The 20,231-nt window shown below is 40.1% G+C and overlaps 1 protein-coding gene across 4 annotated transcripts in view; it reads left to right on the forward strand.

Moving 5' to 3' along the window:
- Positions 1 to 20,231, forward strand: part of KAT6B (lysine acetyltransferase 6B) — a 216,345-nt gene that overhangs the window by 147,236 nt on the left and 48,878 nt on the right. For 2 of the 4 annotated variants that reach the window (XM_019555897.1, XM_019555898.1), the window contains exons 8-13: positions 1,235 to 2,166; positions 3,116 to 3,237; positions 5,379 to 5,494; positions 6,683 to 6,824; positions 13,355 to 13,516; positions 16,535 to 16,628. In XM_019555897.1, coding sequence (XP_019411442.1) covers positions 1,235 to 2,166; positions 3,116 to 3,237; positions 5,379 to 5,494; positions 6,683 to 6,824; positions 13,355 to 13,516; positions 16,535 to 16,628 — 1,568 coding nt within the window. The remainder of the gene's footprint in view (positions 1 to 1,234; positions 2,167 to 3,115; positions 3,238 to 5,378; positions 5,495 to 6,682; positions 6,825 to 13,354; positions 13,517 to 16,534; positions 16,629 to 20,231) is intronic. The other 2 variants (XM_019555899.1, XM_019555900.1) reach the window with 2 other exon arrangements.

Here is a 20,231-nt window from a genome sequence, read left to right on the forward strand (position 1 = left end):
CAATTTTAAGGCTGGTGGGCCCTTGGAGTTCAGCTAACCAGATGGTAGCCCCAGGCTGTTCCATCTCTAATTAAAAGTAATCTGTTGGAATTAATTATTTCAGCTTCTCAATTAAGAAGGCAAAATCTGTGGAAGGAAATCTTCCTCTGCAAAATAAGCAAGCTAACTTTTTAAACGAATGTAAGGATGCATTTGGGGAGAGGAGACAGAATGGAATAATTTGATGTAATTATGGTTTGCAATTTGATAACGCTTCCTGATGACATGTATTTCTGTACTATGAATACTCTTAGCTCTTCAGTTTGTATTCACTTGAACAAAACACCACTCTTCAATATTCCCTTCAGTGTCCTTTCTTTTCATTCAGTCATTAGCTGACAGCTAAATCAGCACTTTCTTTAAAGCAAACGTTGGCCTCCAGGATGCCCTCTGCTCACTCTTAGTAAAATTCACTGCTTCTCTTCAAGATCTTCCATGTCATGCCTAACACAATTATGGCTTTTATTTGATCATTATTTTATTTATGCTTTTTTGCTGTTTTCCTCTCTCCACTTTTTGCCTTAACTACCATTTCGCCCCCCTTTTTAAAAAAGAAAACAGAGGCTGCTTTGGTTTTGTGATCGTTCTATGCATAAATTGCCTCACTCCGCCCGTAGCTCTGCATTATTTTTTTAAAAGTTTAAATATTTTGGTAAAAGCATAAGTTTACTTGAGGTAAATAGGTAAGATCACACAAAAAGCGCAGTTTACTGAGAAATATCTGTAAATATTTGACCATGCTACCATGATGGTCAAACTAGTCTGCATTTCTAGTGAAAGTGTTGCTGAAATCAATACAGTGTTTTGATGTGCTGTGTATATTTTGTGGCACAGAATATGTGTATCTCTTGGATTTATGTTATAGATTTTAACAGCCGTGAAGTGATTGATGTGCTCAAAACTAGTGTATTAATGATTTAGCTCACAAAAGAAACACACTTTTTTCCTTAATAAAATTAGACGTGGGGTTGTATATATTGAAAGCTTTTCCCACCCCAGTTCCTTTCTTCAGAGAAACTGGATAAATATTAGCTGCCATCTCATTCAGTAAATCATATGCGTACATATTTTTAAGGGTCACTATTCAGTACTTGATTTTTAAGTACAATGACATTTATAATTTGTGTATATAATTGTTTATCAGTAGTTTTTGTAGCTTTTTAATGTTGATTTTATTTTCCAAATTTTTGCATAGGTCTGTAACCAGTGATGAAGGATCCATGAATGCATTCACAGGAAGGGGGTCACCTGGTAGGGGTCAAAAGACTAAAGTCTGTACCACACCTTCATCTGGTCATGCTGCATCTGTGAAGGATTCAAGCAGCAGATTGCCTGTTACAGACCCCACTCGGCCTGGTGCCACCACCAAAATCACCACCACCTCCACCTACATATCTGCCTCTACACTTAAAGTAAACAAGAAAACCAAAGGGCTCATTGATGGCCTTACTAAGTTTTTTACACCATCACCCGATGGTCGCAGATCACGAGGTGAAATAATAGACTTTTCAAAGCACTATCGTCCAAGGAAAAAGGTCTCTCAGAAACAGTCATGCACTTCTCATGTGTTGGCTACAGGTACCACACAAAAGCTAAAACCTCCACCTTCTTCACTTCTACCCCCAACCCCCATCTCTGGTCAGAGCCCCAATTCACAAAAATCCAGCACTTCCACCTCTTCTAACTCTCCCCAAAGTTCTTCCAGTCAGTCAAGTGCACCCTCTGTTGGTAGCCTTCCTAATAACAGTCAGCTAAAGGGACTCTTTGATGGACTTTCTCATATTTATACTACTCAGGGACAGTCTCGAAAAAAGGGACGCCCAAGTTATGCACCACCCAAACGTATGCGTCATAAACCAGAATTATCTTCCACATCAAAATCTAATACCCATTTCTATGGAAAGAAAGAGGTTAGAAGTAGGTTTATTTCTCATTCCTCTGCCTCTGGATGGGGTGTATCTAGAGGACGTGCTTTTAAAGCAATTGCTCATTTCAAGCGAACAACTTTCCTTAAAAAGCACAGGATTCTAGGCAGATTAAAGTATAAAGTGACCCCTCAGATGGGGACCCCCTCACCAGGGAAGGGGAGCTTGGCAGACGGAAGGATTAAACCTGATCAGAATAATGGTAAGCAAAGGTCAAAGCGCCAACCAAACCTGCGTCCCGTCCAAAACCAAAATTCTTATTTTGTCACATAGGTCTTAGCTATTTCTCTTGTTCTTCCTTCACTTCCATACAAAAGCAATAAAACTTTGACCTTTTTATCTAATGCTGACTAAACCTCCAAAATGTTTTTTCTGACTAATACTACACCACCTTTTTATTATTATTTATGCATCTGTAGTGGCACTAGGAGCCCCAAATGCCTTCATAACGTCGCTTATGGCTTTGTAGTACCGCATGAGTAGCCACTTTCATGCTACTTCCTTGTTCTTTCCCCTGCCCTTTCTCTGGCAGTAGTGCTGTCATTATGATTGTGTGCTATCAGCGCTTATAATAATGGGCATTTCAATTCATTTCCCTCTGCTCCATTGCTTTTTCATGACCAATTCCATCCTGCTGCAGTCTCCACAACACTTGATCTGTACTGCTGTGAAATGTCCTTTTTCTGATTATTTTTATTTAAGAGGAAATATATTTATAATGTCTGGATGTATTCTTAGCTTAGCATTGGTTTTCTAAGTTTTTTCTAAAAGGGGTTTTTGTTTAAGATAGCACAAAGGGGGACACTGGATTTTTATTTTATAGTGAGCTAGCTGCTGAGATTTTCCAGGACATGTTCAGTAGAACCTATCACCTTAGTTATTTTAGGCGGGTTGTTTTCAAAATTCATTTAGTATAATTGAACTAAACTCTGAAGGCTTGCATGAAACAGGTGAACAGACACTTTGAATTGTTTCTTCAGTGACAGAGGGAGGGGAAAAGGCATAGTTCCTATAACAGGTATAAAGGAATTCAAGTAGAAAGTAGAATGGGAGCCTCAATTGCCTACAGTTCTGTTTAGGAGTACCACCCTGTTAAGGCATGTGTGGTCTTCATGTCTGTGAATAAACTTTCTGCTGGTTTTAAATAACAGATACTGAAATCAAATTAAGCATCAAACAAGAAAATACAGATGTTTTTCTGGTTGGAAGCAAGGACACTGTTACAGAGGAGGATTTGGAAGTTTTTAAGCAGGCCCGGGAACTTTCTCTGGAGGTAAGACTAGCTGCCAGTAATTTGGTAATCAAGTGTATATGTTAAATTCAATTACCTTTCATAGATTTCATAGACATCAGGGCTGGAAGGGACCTCGGGAGATCATCGAGTCCAGCCCCTTGCCTAAAGGGCAGGAAATGAGCTGGGGTCATAGGATCCCAGCAAGATAAGCATCCAATTTACTCTTGAAGGTGTTCAATGTAGGTGTTTGAACCACCTCCGCTGGCAGACTGTTCCAGACCTTGGGGGCTCGGACAGTAAAGAAATTCTTCCTTATGTCCAGCCTGAAACGGTCTTGCAGGAGTTTGTGACCGTTCGACCTCATCATCCCTTGGGGCGCTCTGGTGAACAAACGTTCCCCCAGATCATGGTGGTCACCCTCGATAAACTTATAGGTGGCCATCAGATCACCCCTGAGCCTACGCTTTTCCAGGCTAAATAACCAAGTTCTTACTTTTGGCGAACTACTCATTCTCATATTTTGATATATTCTTTGACTTTCTTTTTAAATCTCCACTGAAAGCAGCCACTATGAGTAGCCACCAGATAAGCGTGTTGTTTTTGTGATGAGGCGGTCAAAACTGGGGAGAGGGTTATGATTAGTGCACAGTTTTACTACTTTTACATTGTCCTGTTAAAACTCACAAGACCTTTTAATTGTGTAAGACTTTTGTGGTATGAACCTCATTTGCTGGATTTAACTAAAGCTGTTGTAGTAGGTGGTGCTTTATTTGTTGTTATTTAACACTACGTATTTACATATATTCTGCTGAAGTTGGATTAATTTCTTGGCTGAAGAGGTTTCAGGCATGATAACTGGATTTTTCTCTGTCCCTTTGTCTAATGAAAAAAGACAAGATTTTTTGCTTAAGTCTAGTAGGTAGAAGGGTTTGTTTAATCAGAGGTGGAACTGCAGTAGAATTTGTGCCTCAAGCAAACACAGGTTAGAGGGAAGGACACAATAATAACCCTTGCTACCACAGCCTTCCATAGCATTGTGTCATAAATAAGAACGTTAAGCTTGGCTTTTCCAGCTGTGCTTTTCTACATGCGTCATCTCTGACAGTTTTTTACAGGCCCTTGCTACAGATTCAAATGGAAGCTAAATAGAAACAAGCTACAGAGTTGTTACACATTTGAAGCACTAACTTGAAAATGTGTAACAACTCTACATTATTGTTGTTGTCAACTCTTGAGCTGGTTGGCTCTTTTTATAGCTGGATAATATTTATCGTGTAATAATTACTTTGCACGTGTGGCTGGTCTAAATTTATAGTGCAGTTAACCAGTTAATTGTATAATATATGTAATTTGTAACAGGAGCCTCAGTAATCTTTTTCTATTTATGCAGCCAGAAGTGCAGGGCCTGATATTGTGCTTGGTACAGGGCTTTAACTTTTGAGTTAGGCATGATCTCTTGGTCCTGTGAGTTTGCCTGGTGTGAGTTTGGCTTTTGAGCCTTTTCTTTTTTCTTGTTTCCTGCTAGTTACCTCTCTTGCACAGAATGATTTCCAACCATACCACAGTGCAGCAGTGTAAACTTTTTATAAGTTTATTTGATTTGATCAAGATGATCCTTTCTATCTTCCTGCATCAACCTTATCTAAGGAATCTAGCTACCAAGGGAACAACTCTTACTTCTCTTGGAACTAACTTACTTTAACATCCAGTGAGTAGTAGAAGTACCAAATGGGACCCTCTGCATTCAAGATATCTGCTTGTAAGAGAGGTTAATCCATTTTTGGTGAAGGCAAGTGTTTCCTTTTGTCACCATTCATCACCTTTTGGAGACTGGAGGACATCACAGAATGTGAGCTAAGACTCTCCTGGCAGAGGCCATCAATAAGATTGAATGAACGTACCCGTTAGGTCGGGTCCATCCTCTGTCAATCCTAGCTGAGCCCCACTTCCAGAAGAATGGAGGTTACAGGCGGACTTACTGCTGCACACAAATTTTGGCTTATTTTCTGCATGTCTGGGTTATATGGCGTTGTATCTGTTGATTTCCAAAAACTTTGGACAGCGAAAAACCTGAGAGACTTGAAGCCGTTTTAGTTTTAAACAAGTCAAACTGAAGGTGCACAATGATTCTTCTTTCATATGTTGTTATAACATGCCTTTGTTTTTGTTATACCTGACAGAAAATTGGGTGTAAAAATACTGGTGAAACAACAGGACGGTACCCTTCTGTGATTGAATTTGGAAAGTTTGAGATTCAGACCTGGTACTCTTCGCCTTACCCGCAGGAATATGCAAGGTACTACAGTTATCAGGTCTATTGAATGATATTATGTAATGGAGGAGAAAGAGGGTTTTACCTTGTTGTTTCACGGTATTTCAGATTAAATTTAATTTTATGCATACATTCAAGTAAATCCCCAAACTTCTAATCCACTAGCATTTTTTAAATCTTGCACATGGTATAAACATGCCATGAACAATATCTTTCTTTTTGCCTCACCCGTAGATGATACACTGTTTTCACTGGAAATTAAGGAATATGCCAGGAATGGGTTATACTGAAATAAAGGGCAAACAAAGCGCAGAGGGTAGATCATTTTCACTTGTGTTAACTATTGGGTTTTTATAGTAATAATATATTCATTCATCTGTAAATTTTCTCAATTTCTACTGTGTTGAAAGCTCTAACTTGCCAAATACTTTAATCTCTTAAGGGGGTCTGGTTAATAGTAGGTAATATGTTCATGACAGTAGGATGGCATCAAAACTAGGCAATGTTATTCTTGGCTGCCTATGCAAAGGCATGCCAACTGATAGCTCTTCTCTGTAGTTGTTAGTAAACAGCCCCTAGAAATACCGTGTTCAATTTATTTACCAAATAGATACCAACAGAGAGAAACAACAAAAATGACTAACAGTATTCTGGGTGATTTACAAAGAAAAATTAAAAGCCCAGTATGTGCGTATTACTAAATGATTTGGAGGGAGGAGTAGATGTGAATTCACTGAAATACTTGTAAGGGTTAAAAGGAGTAAACTCATTGTACTATCTTTGTGTAGCCATCAAATGCATTAATAATGCCAGGACAAATGCTAGAAATTTCTGTATGTCAGTAAGTGGCAATATGGCATAGACAAGGGGATCTCATAGAAATTAGGGTAAAAAAAGGTATATGATCTAATGAAGCAACGAAAAACTTATACCCATAGGTTCACCCAGTTGAATCAATACTGTACCAAAGCCCCCATCGTTGTGTTTTTAAGGTAATGGTTTAAATCAGTTTTCCTGTGCTTCCCAATGAAGGATGGATATGCATGTTTTTAATCTTTCTCCCTATAATACATAATTAGGGCAAGAAGAAATACCGTTTACTTCAGATATGTTCTGATGATTTTTTTTAAATTAGTGGGCTGGAGGCATGTGTATTTTTTTTTTTTTTTGGTTAAAATTAATAAATTCTTTATAATCTTTATACTTCAACAGACTACCAAAGCTTTACCTGTGTGAATTTTGTCTTAAATATATGAAAAGTAAAAACATTTTGCTAAGGCATTCAAAGAAGTGTGGTTGGTACCACCCCCCAGCTAATGAAATCTACCGAAGAAATGACCTTTCAGTGTTTGAGGTAAGTATATTAAAATCCAAATGTTTTCCAAAAAAGAAAGTTATTTGTATTAGTTGATCTTTGCCAATCAAAGTGAAAAAAGAAAAATTAAGATAGTTAATCCAAGATTAATATTTTGCTCCAAAAGTAAGTCTTTTTTTTCTTCCTCAAAGGTTAGATTTCCTACCTTTGTATCTGGTGTATTCATAAATCATGCAGACCCTAAGAGTTTTCTATCTTTCTTGTGCAAGCAGCTTTTAGATGTAGGTTGAAAATGGTAACTTGCTAACTGCATGTTTTTCTCCTTCTGGTCAGGGTAAGGTCTTACTTCCTCTTACTCAATTATTCATTTTTGGCTGTCTTTAATTTTTCTTGGGAGATAGGAAAAATAGAAAGTATGTTTTTTGGGGGGGACAATGCAAAGAAAACACTTTCTTCTTTTCCTTTTACTGAAGTTTTATACATGTGGACTTGGGGTACCAAGCATATTAAATCTTGAAACTAAAATTATTCCTCCTTCAGATGGTTTCAGAAATATCTCTATAACCACTTGAGTGTTGAGGTCCCAAGTCAGGCCTTTTGTTTTTCTATATTAACCCCACAGTGTGTTGAGACTCTGACTAAATTAACCAGCTTTTAATTTTGTTAGTTCAAAAGTTAAGCCAGTAGGGTATTCTCCCTTGTGATCTTTTTATAATTAACCTCTTAAGGGCTGTTGACCACATGACTTTGTTTTGCAAAGACCCCTGAATTTAACTAATATTCTCTATTCCATATTCCAAGCTTTGTGTCTGCAAGTTTAACAGCTGCACCAACTACTTTAACCTACTTATTCCTATTTCTTAAACAGTGATAGAGACATTACTAGCAGAAAGGACTGCCTAGTATCCTGGGCCTTCATTCCAAAGAAATAGCACAAATATTTCTGTACAGAAATTCTGAAAGTTTTTTTACACCCCACTCATCATGAAAGTACCACAGATATCACAGGCTGTTCAGACCTGGCATTTTCATATTGCACAAATGACTGCCTTTCTTGTCTAGCCAGATGTTTGTGTTTGTTCCAGCTATGAGCAGAACATTAGGACTTGGTCTAGTCAGTCACTGGTTTGGTAATTTTAACCAAAAGAATTCCAGTTTAGCATTACCTCAACCCTAGCCAAAGCCTTTATTCCCAGGTTTTGCTTTTCTTATGCTTTCCCACAATATGTTTGTGCCACACCCTGCTTCCCCATGTTGGAGAACTAGTTCCACTGTCTTTATGGCCTTTTTATACTAAAATTTACTTCTGTGAAGGACACAAATTTTATCTGCAGAAGAACTTATTTCCTGGTATAATGGTCTGTATAACAGGGCTTTGGCAGGCATAGAACTTTGTTGGCCAGGGGTGTTCCTCCCTCTTCTAATAGACATAAAGTGCCAGCAGTCCTTTTAAGTGCATTATAAAAATTAGACTTCCCTGAGTATAAGCAGCCACTCTTGTTTCAGTGAGTCAGGAGTATTTTTTTAGTCTCTGCCTTCTTTGAACACCTGCTAACAGAGTAAGGTAACAGGGGAATCTTGCTATCCTGTTACATAGTGCTAACTTAATACCAAGTGCCAGCCCATAAATTAAAACTTAACTTCATTCTTTATGTTCTTTATAGCAGTCTTTTTTAGGGCAATTTGTAAAAGAGCCCTGGAAGGGAAAATGTATAGGAAGGAAAATCTGGACTCTTAGATTTTTTTTTTTTTACCATTGCATTTAAGTGGGACTTGGAATGGAGTTACTGAGATGCCTGAAGAATAATTCTCCCCACTTTGGTTGGAGTGTTGGCTAGGGCCATTAGTTCTAATTTAGACAACTGTGGGTGCCTAATGATGAGGTGGTAGGATTCCTACAGACTCCACCCATTCATTCTTTTTTGGCAGGACAGTGAAAGGAATGGACTGCTTTACTCCTGTTTCTCCAACAAACAGAAGATGCACCAAGAGCATGTTGTGTTTAGGGGCCCTCCTTCCATTGCAGAACCCCGATAGATCTAAAATGAGTTTGATGTCATAATTCTTAATACAGTGGTTCTCAATCAGAATGCCACAGCACCTTGCGTTGCCTTGAGATCCTTTCTTGGTTCTTGCAGTGGTGCCATGAAATGTTAGCGCTGTTAGATGTACAATCACGATTCACAAGATAAACCCAGAGATTTCAAAGAGGAATCGAGAAGTGTCAAAACAGTTCTGCCCTGCTGTGGTCCATCTGAGTTTTTTGCAACAGTAGAAACATTGTATTACACATCTGTAGTCAGAAAACAAGTGAAAACAGAGAATTGCCATTTTAGAAAGGATGCCTCATGTTTCTTGAGGGGTGCCTCGAGTTTAAAAAGGCTAAGAGCCACTGCTTTAATAGTCAGGAAACTATTGGTGGGTGCCTCCAACCGAGATGTAGTCCCTTTTTGCTTCTGAACAGTTGAATAAAGTACCTGTGCCATAATTTTCTTTTATTGTCTGGAAGCTGCCCATTAAAACAGCACAGTATTAGGACTGGCTGATGTTATCATTTACTTGCATATAGATAAAAAGAACAACATCTCCAGGTTTGTACAAAAGAAGCAATTGCAAGAATGTTTAAATAGTTGATTAAGTTCTCAAGTGCTGTATGTGACATGATTTGTTCTAATGTTTGTAGTCGTACTTCTTAACCCTTAAGTAGCGTTTTTTATGTCCAAGTTCATCCATCCAAAGGCTAGGGAGAGACATTGCACACAAACTGGTTTAAGTGATCAGAAACTGGTTTAAACCTGTAACAGAACAGACGTTCAGTGCACATAAATCAGTTTGAAAATGACTGAATCAGTTTGAGATAAACCTGGTTGAATGCAGTATCAGACTTAATTGATTTGGCTCAAACCAGTTTATACAATGTCTGCTCCAAACCCCTTGCTGGTTTAAGTTAAATTAGACTCTCCCAGCATGCTCTCTGGGCTGGATGGAGCTCTGCTCCAGTGAGCTGGGCTATCCCACCCACTCTGCTCTCTTGCCAGAACAGGGGCAGGGTGTGGCCAGATGCAGGCCTGCCATGGCTCCTGAGGCAAATTCCTCCTTCTATTCCCTTCCCTACCCCCTCCACTGGCAAACCTTGGGGACTGCAGCTGAGGTTTGCCAGCACCAGCCACACATCCACAGCTTGCCTGCAGCCAGACAGGGACCGAGTTAATTTCTTCCTTTGTTTCTTCTCCCCCCAAAACCCCTGGAGGTTGGCTGCAGTCTCTGTGGCTTGCCTGCAGCCAGGCAGGGATGCACCTTTGAGCCCAGAGCTAAGACCTGCAGGACCAGACTGAGAATTGGGAAGTGTTGGCAAAGACCTGATGATCATTACACATGCTGGAGATGTAGTTAAGGGAAGTTGCAGACAGTATCACCAAAGAATGCAGAGAGCTACATTTACATTATAAAACACAATGTGAGGTGGGAATACCTAAACAAAGCCTTTCTGAAAGTCTGGCTGTAAGGGGACACTCTGTCATCAGGATTAGTAAAACTAATTCTTGACTTCCTGGTTTACATTTTAAGTTAGACTAAGTTGCATATGCTGTGTTTTACTGGACTGTATCTTAGCTTAGGCATAGATTTTTGGTAGTTCCCTATTGTATGCTTTGCAAATTGTTGTGTCCAATACATGCTTGCTTCAGAGAAAGGACTTTTTCCCCATCCCCACTCCTGAGTCTGGCAGCAGCTGCCCCCCACCCTACCCAAGCTGGTGGCTGGCATCCCATGTATTGTGCTAGCCCTGGCTGGTGCCTGGCCACGCTCTCTCCACTCCAGCAGGCAGGGGTGAGAGCCCTGGAGGGTGTCTCTCTTCCCTCCCCTTTGCCAGTGGCTGCCAGGCATGCTCTAGTGCCCCCAAGCTTCTGTCTTGTGCCACTGCAGATATGTAGCTGCATTTCCTGATTTAACAGAGAGTGTCTGTCCAGTTCTTAATCAGTTCAAGCTGCGCAACTTAGACTAGCAAAGAGTGAATCAATTCAGGCTCAGGCTTTTTGAATGTCTGTCCTAGCCAAAGTCAATCCTGTGCCCCAGTGAGTTAGCAAAAATGGTATGTTTAAAAACAGGTAAAGCGGGGGTTTGCCCAAACCCTACCAGGAGTTGTCCTTGGAAGTGGATTAGAATAGATTGTTTCCTAGTTCTGTTCACAGCCATGCTTGCTGTGTAAATAAAAGACAAATATTCCCATCAGCAAAGAATTCTAGTTGCAAGTAAGAATTTATCTTTAAGAAGAATATAGGGAAATGGCTCCTGCTTGCATTGACTGCTCTTTCCTTGAACAAAGAGAAATAGTTAACCATGTTAGTCTTAAGTCAGGCAGAAGAAAGGGTAGATGTGCACTTTATACTAAGTCACACCTTAACGAAATCAGAGAGGTGTAAGTTTTTATAAGCAGCAACTTACTTCATCAGATGCTCTGAAGGGACTGCAGAAGCAGAGTTTCTAAATGGAAAGCAGTGATTAGAACACAAAGGATAGGGCAGGGGGAATAAGAATGAAGGGGAGGTGCTGGGTGGGTTAGGGTGGGCAGGAGAGAGAAAAACAAAGTAGTTAACCTGCTATAGCTATGGTGGTTAGTTGTTTTTTGATTACAGTGTGGTGGTGATATAGCTGTTGTAAACTTCCAGAATATTCCGGAGTCAGTCTGGTGGAGGGGTGAAATTTGTTAAAGTCCTGGTGGATTTTTTCTAGAGATTCCTTTCCATATGTCCATATAATGAAGATGTTGTCAGTGTACTTTAGGTATACCAAACAATCAGAGGACAGCTGTGGGTGGACAAAGCAAAATTCAGTGTCTGTTGTAAATATATCAACATATTGCACTGGGGAGGTGGGGGCATACATGTGTATAGACAGTGATGTTCATTTGTAGGTATAGGGAGTCCTTGAATCTGAACGGAGGTGTGAAGAGAAAACAGGAGAATGCAGTGGTAAAAGAAGCAGTGTCCTTGTCGGGGATAATATTCTTTATGGCTTATAATTTGTTGTCATTGGAGATGTTGGTGTACAGAGATGTGACATCCGTGGTAGCTAATATGGTAGTAGCTGGAAGTTAGTTTCTTTGGGAAATCTGTGGTATCTTTCAAATAACTGGCAGCTCCTGTGGCATATGGGAATAGGATTGGGTCAATGTAGCCAGCAACTTCATCCATTAGAGTCAGTGTGATATCCTGGATTACCAGGTTTGTGGATCTTGGGTAATAAGTAAAAGTTGCCTGGCCAGGACTCCTAGGAAGATGGAAGGATTTATCCTCTCTTGTGCTTCCAGAAGTAGTGTCTTTTAAGGGTTTATTTAGTTTCTTTTGGTATTGTGCCATGGACTCCTAGGTCAGCAGTTTGTAAAACTGTGTTGGAAAGCTGTCTTTTGGCCGCCTCCTGTTTCAAGGAGTAACTGTTTGTGGCTTAAAAAATAGATATTTGTGCTTGGCCTAGCTGCAGCCATAAAAATCAGAACTCACATACTCACAGCAGACATAGGTTAATTATGGTGCTTAGCATAAAAATATTTTTTTCTCACCCAGAAGCACTCTTACCCTAGCACAGAATTTTTACCTTCTCTTATTATCTATATATAAAGGACTTAGTCCATCTGTCTGTCTGTAACACTTTTTGGGGTCGGGGGTCCCAGCAGAGCGAGGCTTCAGCCAGTGCTGTGTGCAGGGCAAATTGCCCATCAAGAATGATGGAGGGGACAGAGTGGAAGGGGTGGCCAGGGAGGGAGAATGACAGTGGGGATGGAGTGTCACCATGACAGTGGGGATGGAGTGGGGGAACAATGCCAGCACTGCTGGCCTCACCCCCCTTCCCTCCCCTCCCCCTCAGCTGTGCTCCTTGGAGGTGGTAGTGGCACATGGGGTGGTGGGATGGCTATGATGGAGTGCCGCCATGACAGGGGGCAGAGCACTGGCCTCCTCCTACCTCCTCCCCCCCAGCCCTGCTCCTTGGAGGCAGCAGTATTGTGGGGTGGTGGCAGCACAGCACTGACCTTGCCCCTCTCCCCTCCATACCCCTGTCCCTGCCGTCATTCTTGATGGGCAATTTGCTAGTAGCTACTTATAACCTATAAAGTGGCAACCCATTTGTTAGCCACACACTTCAGGGATTCTGAATAATTCCACAAATTCTGTACTAATGTTGCTGGCAACCCTTTCTGCAGTGATCCAGAACTTAAGCTAGTTATTGTAATGGAATATTTTCAATGTCTGCTGTTCATCTGTTTGATTAAAGGAGAATAAATGAAAGATGTAACAATGTCTAACTGGAACAATTACCAGGTAAAATTATCTTGCTTGTTTGACACATCCAGATCTTTTGAAGATCTTTACTAGTTCAAAACAATTAGCTCTAATAGCAGAATATTCCATCTTGGAAGTCAAGGGATTTCTATTCCAAAGTTAAACTACTTTTTTCTTTAATGTCAAGAGGGGTTGTATTTTGGTTTAATAAGTATTCTAGTAGGTATAACACACAATGTTATGCTAAAAAAGGTTGTGATGTGTTAGATATGTAACATTATTTATCCTTTTTAGGTTGATGGAAATGTGAGCAAAATTTATTGCCAAAATCTTTGCTTGCTAGCCAAGCTCTTTCTGGACCACAAAACCTTGTATTATGATGTTGAGCCATTCCTCTTCTATGTTCTCACAAAAAACGATGAAAAAGGCTGCCACTTAGTTGGATATTTCTCTAAGGTAAAACAGTATCTCCTTTACTCATGTTAAGTTACATGTAAATGGTTTAACTACTATAAAGCTAATTGCATAAAGTACTTGTGTTTTTTCATTGGCTTTTCAAATTGCTTAGAATTTCACATTTTCAGAATTTTTTAGCAAGCCTCAAACAAACATCTATTCCACTAATGACCACTAAAAATATCTTTTTACACCAAAAATTGATATAAACTGAGAAATTATGCATATATTCAGTTAAATCTGTTTTACAGGTCTTCTGGTGATTATAATTAGATGGTGTGACACAGTTCCCTCCAGGCAACCTCCCCCCCCCACTTATTTTTTTCCTTGGCTGTTTCTGGTTAAATATGCCAGATCTGAATTCCAGTAGTTCGAGGGATGCGGAATGTATGCAGTTGTCAATAGGTTTATAGCTGATAACTGGCTCAGTGCATTCTTACACACACACAGACACGCTCTTGATTTTAATGCATTTTTTTACACATCAAAGTTTTGACAACCTAGTCCAAAATTACTAAATTTTATAGTATATATTTTAACAATTCATAGCATTGCTTTGATTTCTAAAACAAACCCTCTTATAGAGAAAGTGATATTCACTGTATTTCCTTGATAAGGGCTATTTTAAAATTATTTGTAAGGTACAAGTTGAGTTGTTTGGAATAAGAAGAGGCTTAAGTTTGTTTCTGTCAACTTTTAAATAAGAAGTTTGTGTCTTGGCACACACATGGCTTCTATGTAATATTTAATATCATCAAAACTTTGAAAATCAGGTGATATTTTTTTTTATTCCCCCTGAAAATTTTTCTCAGCCAGATGTGATCCAACTGAATAGAATTATTTTTAAAGAAATCATCTGAATAATTAAAGTAGCACCTGTACTGAGGTGCTTTTGGATTGATTCAGTTCTCTCCAGATATGGTTCTTAAAAAGATGTTTACCATATTTTCTTGCGTACCACATGCCCTTGCATCCCAAAAGATATGCACCCTATCTTTGGAAAGCGGAATGTCAAAAAAAATGGTTTGTCATAGGCGACTGTGACAGAGTAAGTCCTTCTGGAAACATAGTTTCCAGGAAGCATGGCATCCTAGGAGACAGACTGTGTGAATCAGGAAGAGGTTCCTGTATTTTAGATCCTCAACAAAGCTGACTCCTAGCCATTGCAAGGGCCATAGCAAGACTGTTAACTACTTCATTGTAAACAGTCCTTTATGAAAGTTCCTGTAAAAAATACTGTTATTTCCACACCACAAGCCTCATCAAAGACTAGCTAAGACAATGTAGGGCAGGTTACTTGCTGCTTCAGGTACAAGCTGATGTGCTCAATCAGTAGTTATGGCAAATTCCTTAGCAGCTGTGAAAGACTTAACACTGGACTCTTCCCCTTCTGCTTGCTGGGCCTGAGAGAAGCTTGAGCCATTTTGGTATCTGTTTGAGCACCGTATATGCATGCTTCTATTCCTCCCTGCTTCTGTTCCAGCAAAAAAAATCAGCTTCCCTGTTTAAGATGTGCACTCCAATTTCGGAGGGCTGATTTTTGGGGAAAGAGTATGTGTGGTATGTAAATGAATATGGTACAACTTTAGTAGGCAAGAAATGTTAGCATTCCAGATGAAGACTGGAATTTGTTGTTCTGTTTCCCACCTACCTATATTTTGGCCCATTACTCTCAACAGCAGCTCACTTAGTCTCTGTCCACTGTTATGTTTATCATCCCAAATGTTGTCCCTGGCACTGATTCAGGAAAGCGCTTGAGCATCAAAGTCAAACATGCATTGAATGCTTGCATGAAAGGGGTCTTGTCTAAAGTAGCAAATGCCGTTTTTTATTGGTAAAGTATCCCTGAATCTTTTGTGGTGGGTACAAAAAAAAATCCTCAGAAGTATATTCCAGGACTGTCAGCTTAAGAAGTTGGGGTCATAAACCGCACTATCTCTATAAATTATTGCAGGAGCTGGCAAATGTTTTTTGTGAAATATAGCAAAGGGGTAGTCAGATTTCAGAACCACAGGAGACTGGTTTGAAGTGGGCCTGCTGGGATGTGCTATTTGGTATCTCCTTAGGTGTGGCTACCTTAAGTAGCTTCCTACTAATTCTGTTGTTCCTGCAGCTTTTTGTAGAATCTGCCAACGTGGATTTCACTAGTTTGACTTGTCTTTCATGAAGTTAGCTTCATTCAATTGGTCAATTAAAGTTAACTGTAGTATTGTTAAATACAGCACAAGGCCTGCTTTAGAACTATGGGTGTGTCAAATTTGGACAGTTTCTTTTAGAATGTTACTGCCTCATTATTGCATCCAGTTGTTAAACCAAGAAAGCCAAAAATCCTTTGGCCTACATTACAAGAACCGCTTCCTAGTTTAGTTTGTCCCCTCTTTTTCCTTTGTCTTATGCAGTCAGTGTAATCTTTGCTTTTATTGCGTTTGTGGTTATATGATTTTTTTTTTGTCAGAGTTGCAGGGTTCCGATGGCCCAACTATTTTGCCTTCACTTTGTATTCAGGGGAGAATGCATTTGGCTGTGAAAAAAGCTGCACATGCTTCAAATATCACTTTAGTTAAACAATTGCACTAGTGTTAGATATATTTGCTCAGGTGAGAGGCAGCAGTAAGTTATCTAACAATTGCTGCAAGCCCAACTTGCTGTCTTCAGTGAGTATGTGGATATTATTTTCCCCTTTTTATATCCCTGACAGAAAAGTCAGTGAAGCATGAAAAGAATTTTTCCCCCATGCTGCACTTAACCTTCATTATGCTGTTTATGCAATTCCTTAGGTATTTTTGTTTACTTTTTAAGGTGCTGACTAGTCAGTTAATAAAAAAAAAAATTAGAGGGTGCATTTGACTGATGCTTCTCTCTTATAATTAATTAATACCATAGAATTATTCTGTTTTGGTATTGACCAGATATATCTGTTCACCTTACTGGAGTATTTTGCAAGGACAGTGGCAGGTGCAGGGAATTGCCCACTTCAGCAGTGCTTTGACATACTTGATCTGTTTCTCCTTCCCTCAGGAGAAGCTTTGCCAGCAGAAGTACAATGTCTCCTGCATAATGATCATGCCCCAATACCAAAGGCAAGGATTTGGAAGGTTTCTCATTGATTTCAGTAAGTGAAGTGCTTTATTTACATTCATGATCCAGGGAGCTGATGGTTGTTATGGGAAACAGTAACATATAAAACTTTATTTAACCTGCTTTGTTATTTTTATCAATAGATAATGGGATTTCTATTTATATTTACATAGGCTAGAAAAGCTCCCTGAAGTGAAGAACTTACTGCTGCTCTGTTATTGTACTCCAGGAAATTGAGAATAGATCTCTCTGCAGTAATATTAGCTCACAAAGCTATTACCCTGAATGAATTGTCTAAATTACATTCCATTTTGCACTGCTCATTAGTACAAGAAGAGGCAATTATTTGTGATTAAAGCTAAAGAAGGTGTTAGTCCAAGGCATTCTCCACATTCTGATTTTTTTTAAACTTGTAATATATTTTAGCTGAACAATTGTTATAAAGAGGGAACATAATATTTCAATTTTTCTTCCAAAAAAGGAATCTCATTACCTACCTTTTGTAGTGAAAATCCTGCTTTGTTGCAAATTTATAAATTGGTATTCATGGTTATATCCTTGCTTGCTGTGTTATTATGCAGAGTTGTACATCTAACCTACTTGAAAAGCCTAGGCAACATTTGTACATGTGTCACCCTAATTTCCTCAGTTAAAAGTTAAAAACAAAATTCTATGGATAAGTGTTTCAAATAAATGCCTTCAGTGTTGCTAAGTTAGAGAGAAGTTTTAGAATCAGGATTGGCATATGTTGCATATGACTAGTGAGATGGGGAATTGAGTTTTCACTTTGATTTTTTAGTTGTTAAAGTATTACGAACAGTTAAGATAATCAGATTCCTGTCCTCAAGGAGCATGCAGGAGCATTTAAGTGTAAATAGAGTACATTACAGTATAACAGCAGGGCTAAGACAATAGCTTGTGACTATAGAATTTTGAGGTTCTCTGTCTTGCAGTGTTCTACTGAGCATGACTACATTCAGATTAATAAAAATACTTCTATAGTGCTTTTCAGCCAATAGGTTTGCAAACAAGCTTCACAACACCCCTGTGAGATAGGTATAGATAGAACTGGATCACTTCATCCGCCACTGAAATTCATCCACCACTGGAGTGGAACGCAACAGCTGTCTTACTGTGTATACTAACATTTCACAGAGCAGAAAGTAGAGAATACAATATACTTTTAAAACTGGAGGAGTTTAGGAAAGTAACTGCTAAGTAGAAATTTCCCTTGGGCATCAGATCAACACTTGCTCTTAAAAAGAGTTTGTGAACCTCAAACCCATGGCATACTTTAGAATTATGGGGTGATTAACATGTTAATTTCACCATAAATAATAACAGTGCTACACATTCAGCTGATTTATGGTGCCATAAAATGGTAAACAAATCACAAAGGTATTCCACAAAATATGTAAACCATGTTTGTGGCTTGTTTGTATGGTAACGTAAATTGAATGTGTAGCACCCTCATATCAGTGCTGAGAATTGGCTGATTGTTGGCATCAGCTTGGGGAAAGGAGTTAACATCAGGGCCAGGAAAGCCTCCGTGTTGATATAAAAAATGGGCTGGTGGTTGTGAGGTTCTCCAGTGTGGAGAGTCAAGGGTTTCTCTGTTTGCCAGGGGCCTGGCAGCTGCCAGGCCCAGCAGCCTTTCTTACTTTGCTCTGCAAGCCTACATGGGCTGAAGTGCAAGATGCTTTAAAGTTCTAGGTTGTAGGGACCTGGCATGACCACAATTTGTAGATGTCCTGGAGAAAATGGATAGAGATCTACTCAAATCACAATTTTGTGTTTCTTGCAGAAACTGTAGTTTGAGGCAGTTCTGTGAAAAGTGGCCTTCCCCATGATTTTCAGTGGAATTGCTGGAAAAAAAAATCCTGAAAATAAAATGCTGGCTCTCCAGTGGGACCCAGCAGTTCTCACTGCTGCTGGAACACAGAAAGGGAGCCAAGATGGCGGCTGCCCTCTCTCCCCTCCATTGCTGATTGGCTGAGAGGGCTGGCTGTCATGTGGTCCCACCCTTTTCCGCCAGTCAATGGTGAGGGGTGGTACCGCCTGAAGGGCAGCTCTGTCAGTCAGTCAGCAGCATGGGGGTGGGGGCCCTTGCTGTGAAAAACTATGAAAAAGGCAGTAAGCACCACAATCTTGGACTGCAAAATTGCCTGTGTGCCTCCCTAATTTCAGTAGGTACCTACACGTGGATCCTGGGATGGCAGGAGAGCACGTGAACCCAGGGATGGAGGAACAGTCAGATGATTGTTGGACCTGGTCCCAGACAGGGTTGGGTCAGACAGTCAGCTGATTGTCACACCTGCCCTGGACAGCCCCAGGTCTCAAACCAGTCCAGGGACTATCCAGCGCTGGGCTCTGAGTTTGATACTTGCTACGGGCTAAAGGCAGCCCTGGGTGTGGTTTACAGTGTCCCCCTCCCTCCACTGGGACAGCAACTCAGTGGCATGATTGTGATCAGAGGAATTTCATGCCCTGTCATGTCTTCTGCCATGCACATCTGGCAGGTAGAAGGTGTGATGTTTGGGATGGGCCATATGGGTTTTTTTTATCCCAGTCACACTGTTGTTTTAATATCTGTCAGGGGCCTCAGCTGCCACAAGTGATCAAGACCCTTCAGTTTTTGTCTTGTCTGAAAGAGGCTTTAGTAAAATAACTTCAAGCCCATGTAAAACCAGGTTGGAATGTTTTGGTTTTGAGCTGACTCAGAAGGCGGAGTGATACCTACCAAGCTGCCAACAATATTTCAAAACCTAGGTGGCCCTTAAAAGTCTCTTAAGTGAGAGTTGACTTTGCTTCATCTGTGCTTAGCTCTCTGAGATGTACTGTGTTTTATTGTTTAATTAAGTCCAGAATGTTCAGGAATGCAGTGCACGGATATCTCAATCTCCTCCTGGATTTCCTCCCAATAACTTTGCTATGTGCCATATTATCTGGTGGGACTATTCAGGCCTTGGAAATAGCCCTGCAGCAGCTTTTGTGTCCCATTTATTCTTCTGTAAAGAGCTTACAGTGAATCTAGTTCCTTGGATTTTAGAGAAAGGACTTTAGAGCGTTGTACTTGCTGAGCTAGCTGAGGCTTCTACTAAAGCCGTTGCCCCCAGCCTCCTGACTGTCTGTACTTAAAAACATCTCCTCAAAGTTAATTCATACCCTAAACCTGGGCTCTCTGGAACACCTGCCAGACATGGATTAGAGCTGAGGTTTTACTTCTCTTTGGGCACATGATCTATCCACTTTACTGTGAAAACCCAAGCTAAATCATTTTAGTGCTCAAAATCGTAGATTGCCTTCCGACAAGGCCCTCAACGTGCCAGGAGGACAGGCACATTCTCCAACAATTCATTGGGAAAAGAATTGGTCAGAGCATCATTCAGCTTTCAGAAGAATGATGAGCCATGGGATATGCCACCTGATAGTTTCATAGTTTGTAGGGTCGGAAGGGACCTGAGCAGATCATCAAATCCAACCCCCTGCCTTAGCAGGAAGAAGTACTGGGGTCAAATGACCTCAGCAAGGTGTTCATCAAGCCTTGTTTTAAAGACCCCCAGGGTAGAAGCCAGCACCACTTCTCTTGGAAGTTGGTTCCAGATCCTAGCTGCCCTGACAGTGAAGTAGCGCCTCC

The sequence above is a fragment of the Crocodylus porosus genome, unplaced genomic scaffold, assembly GCF_001723895.1.
Source record: "Crocodylus porosus isolate Cpor-Errol unplaced genomic scaffold, CroPor_comp1, whole genome shotgun sequence".
Lineage (NCBI taxonomy): Eukaryota > Metazoa > Chordata > Crocodylia > Crocodylidae > Crocodylus > Crocodylus porosus.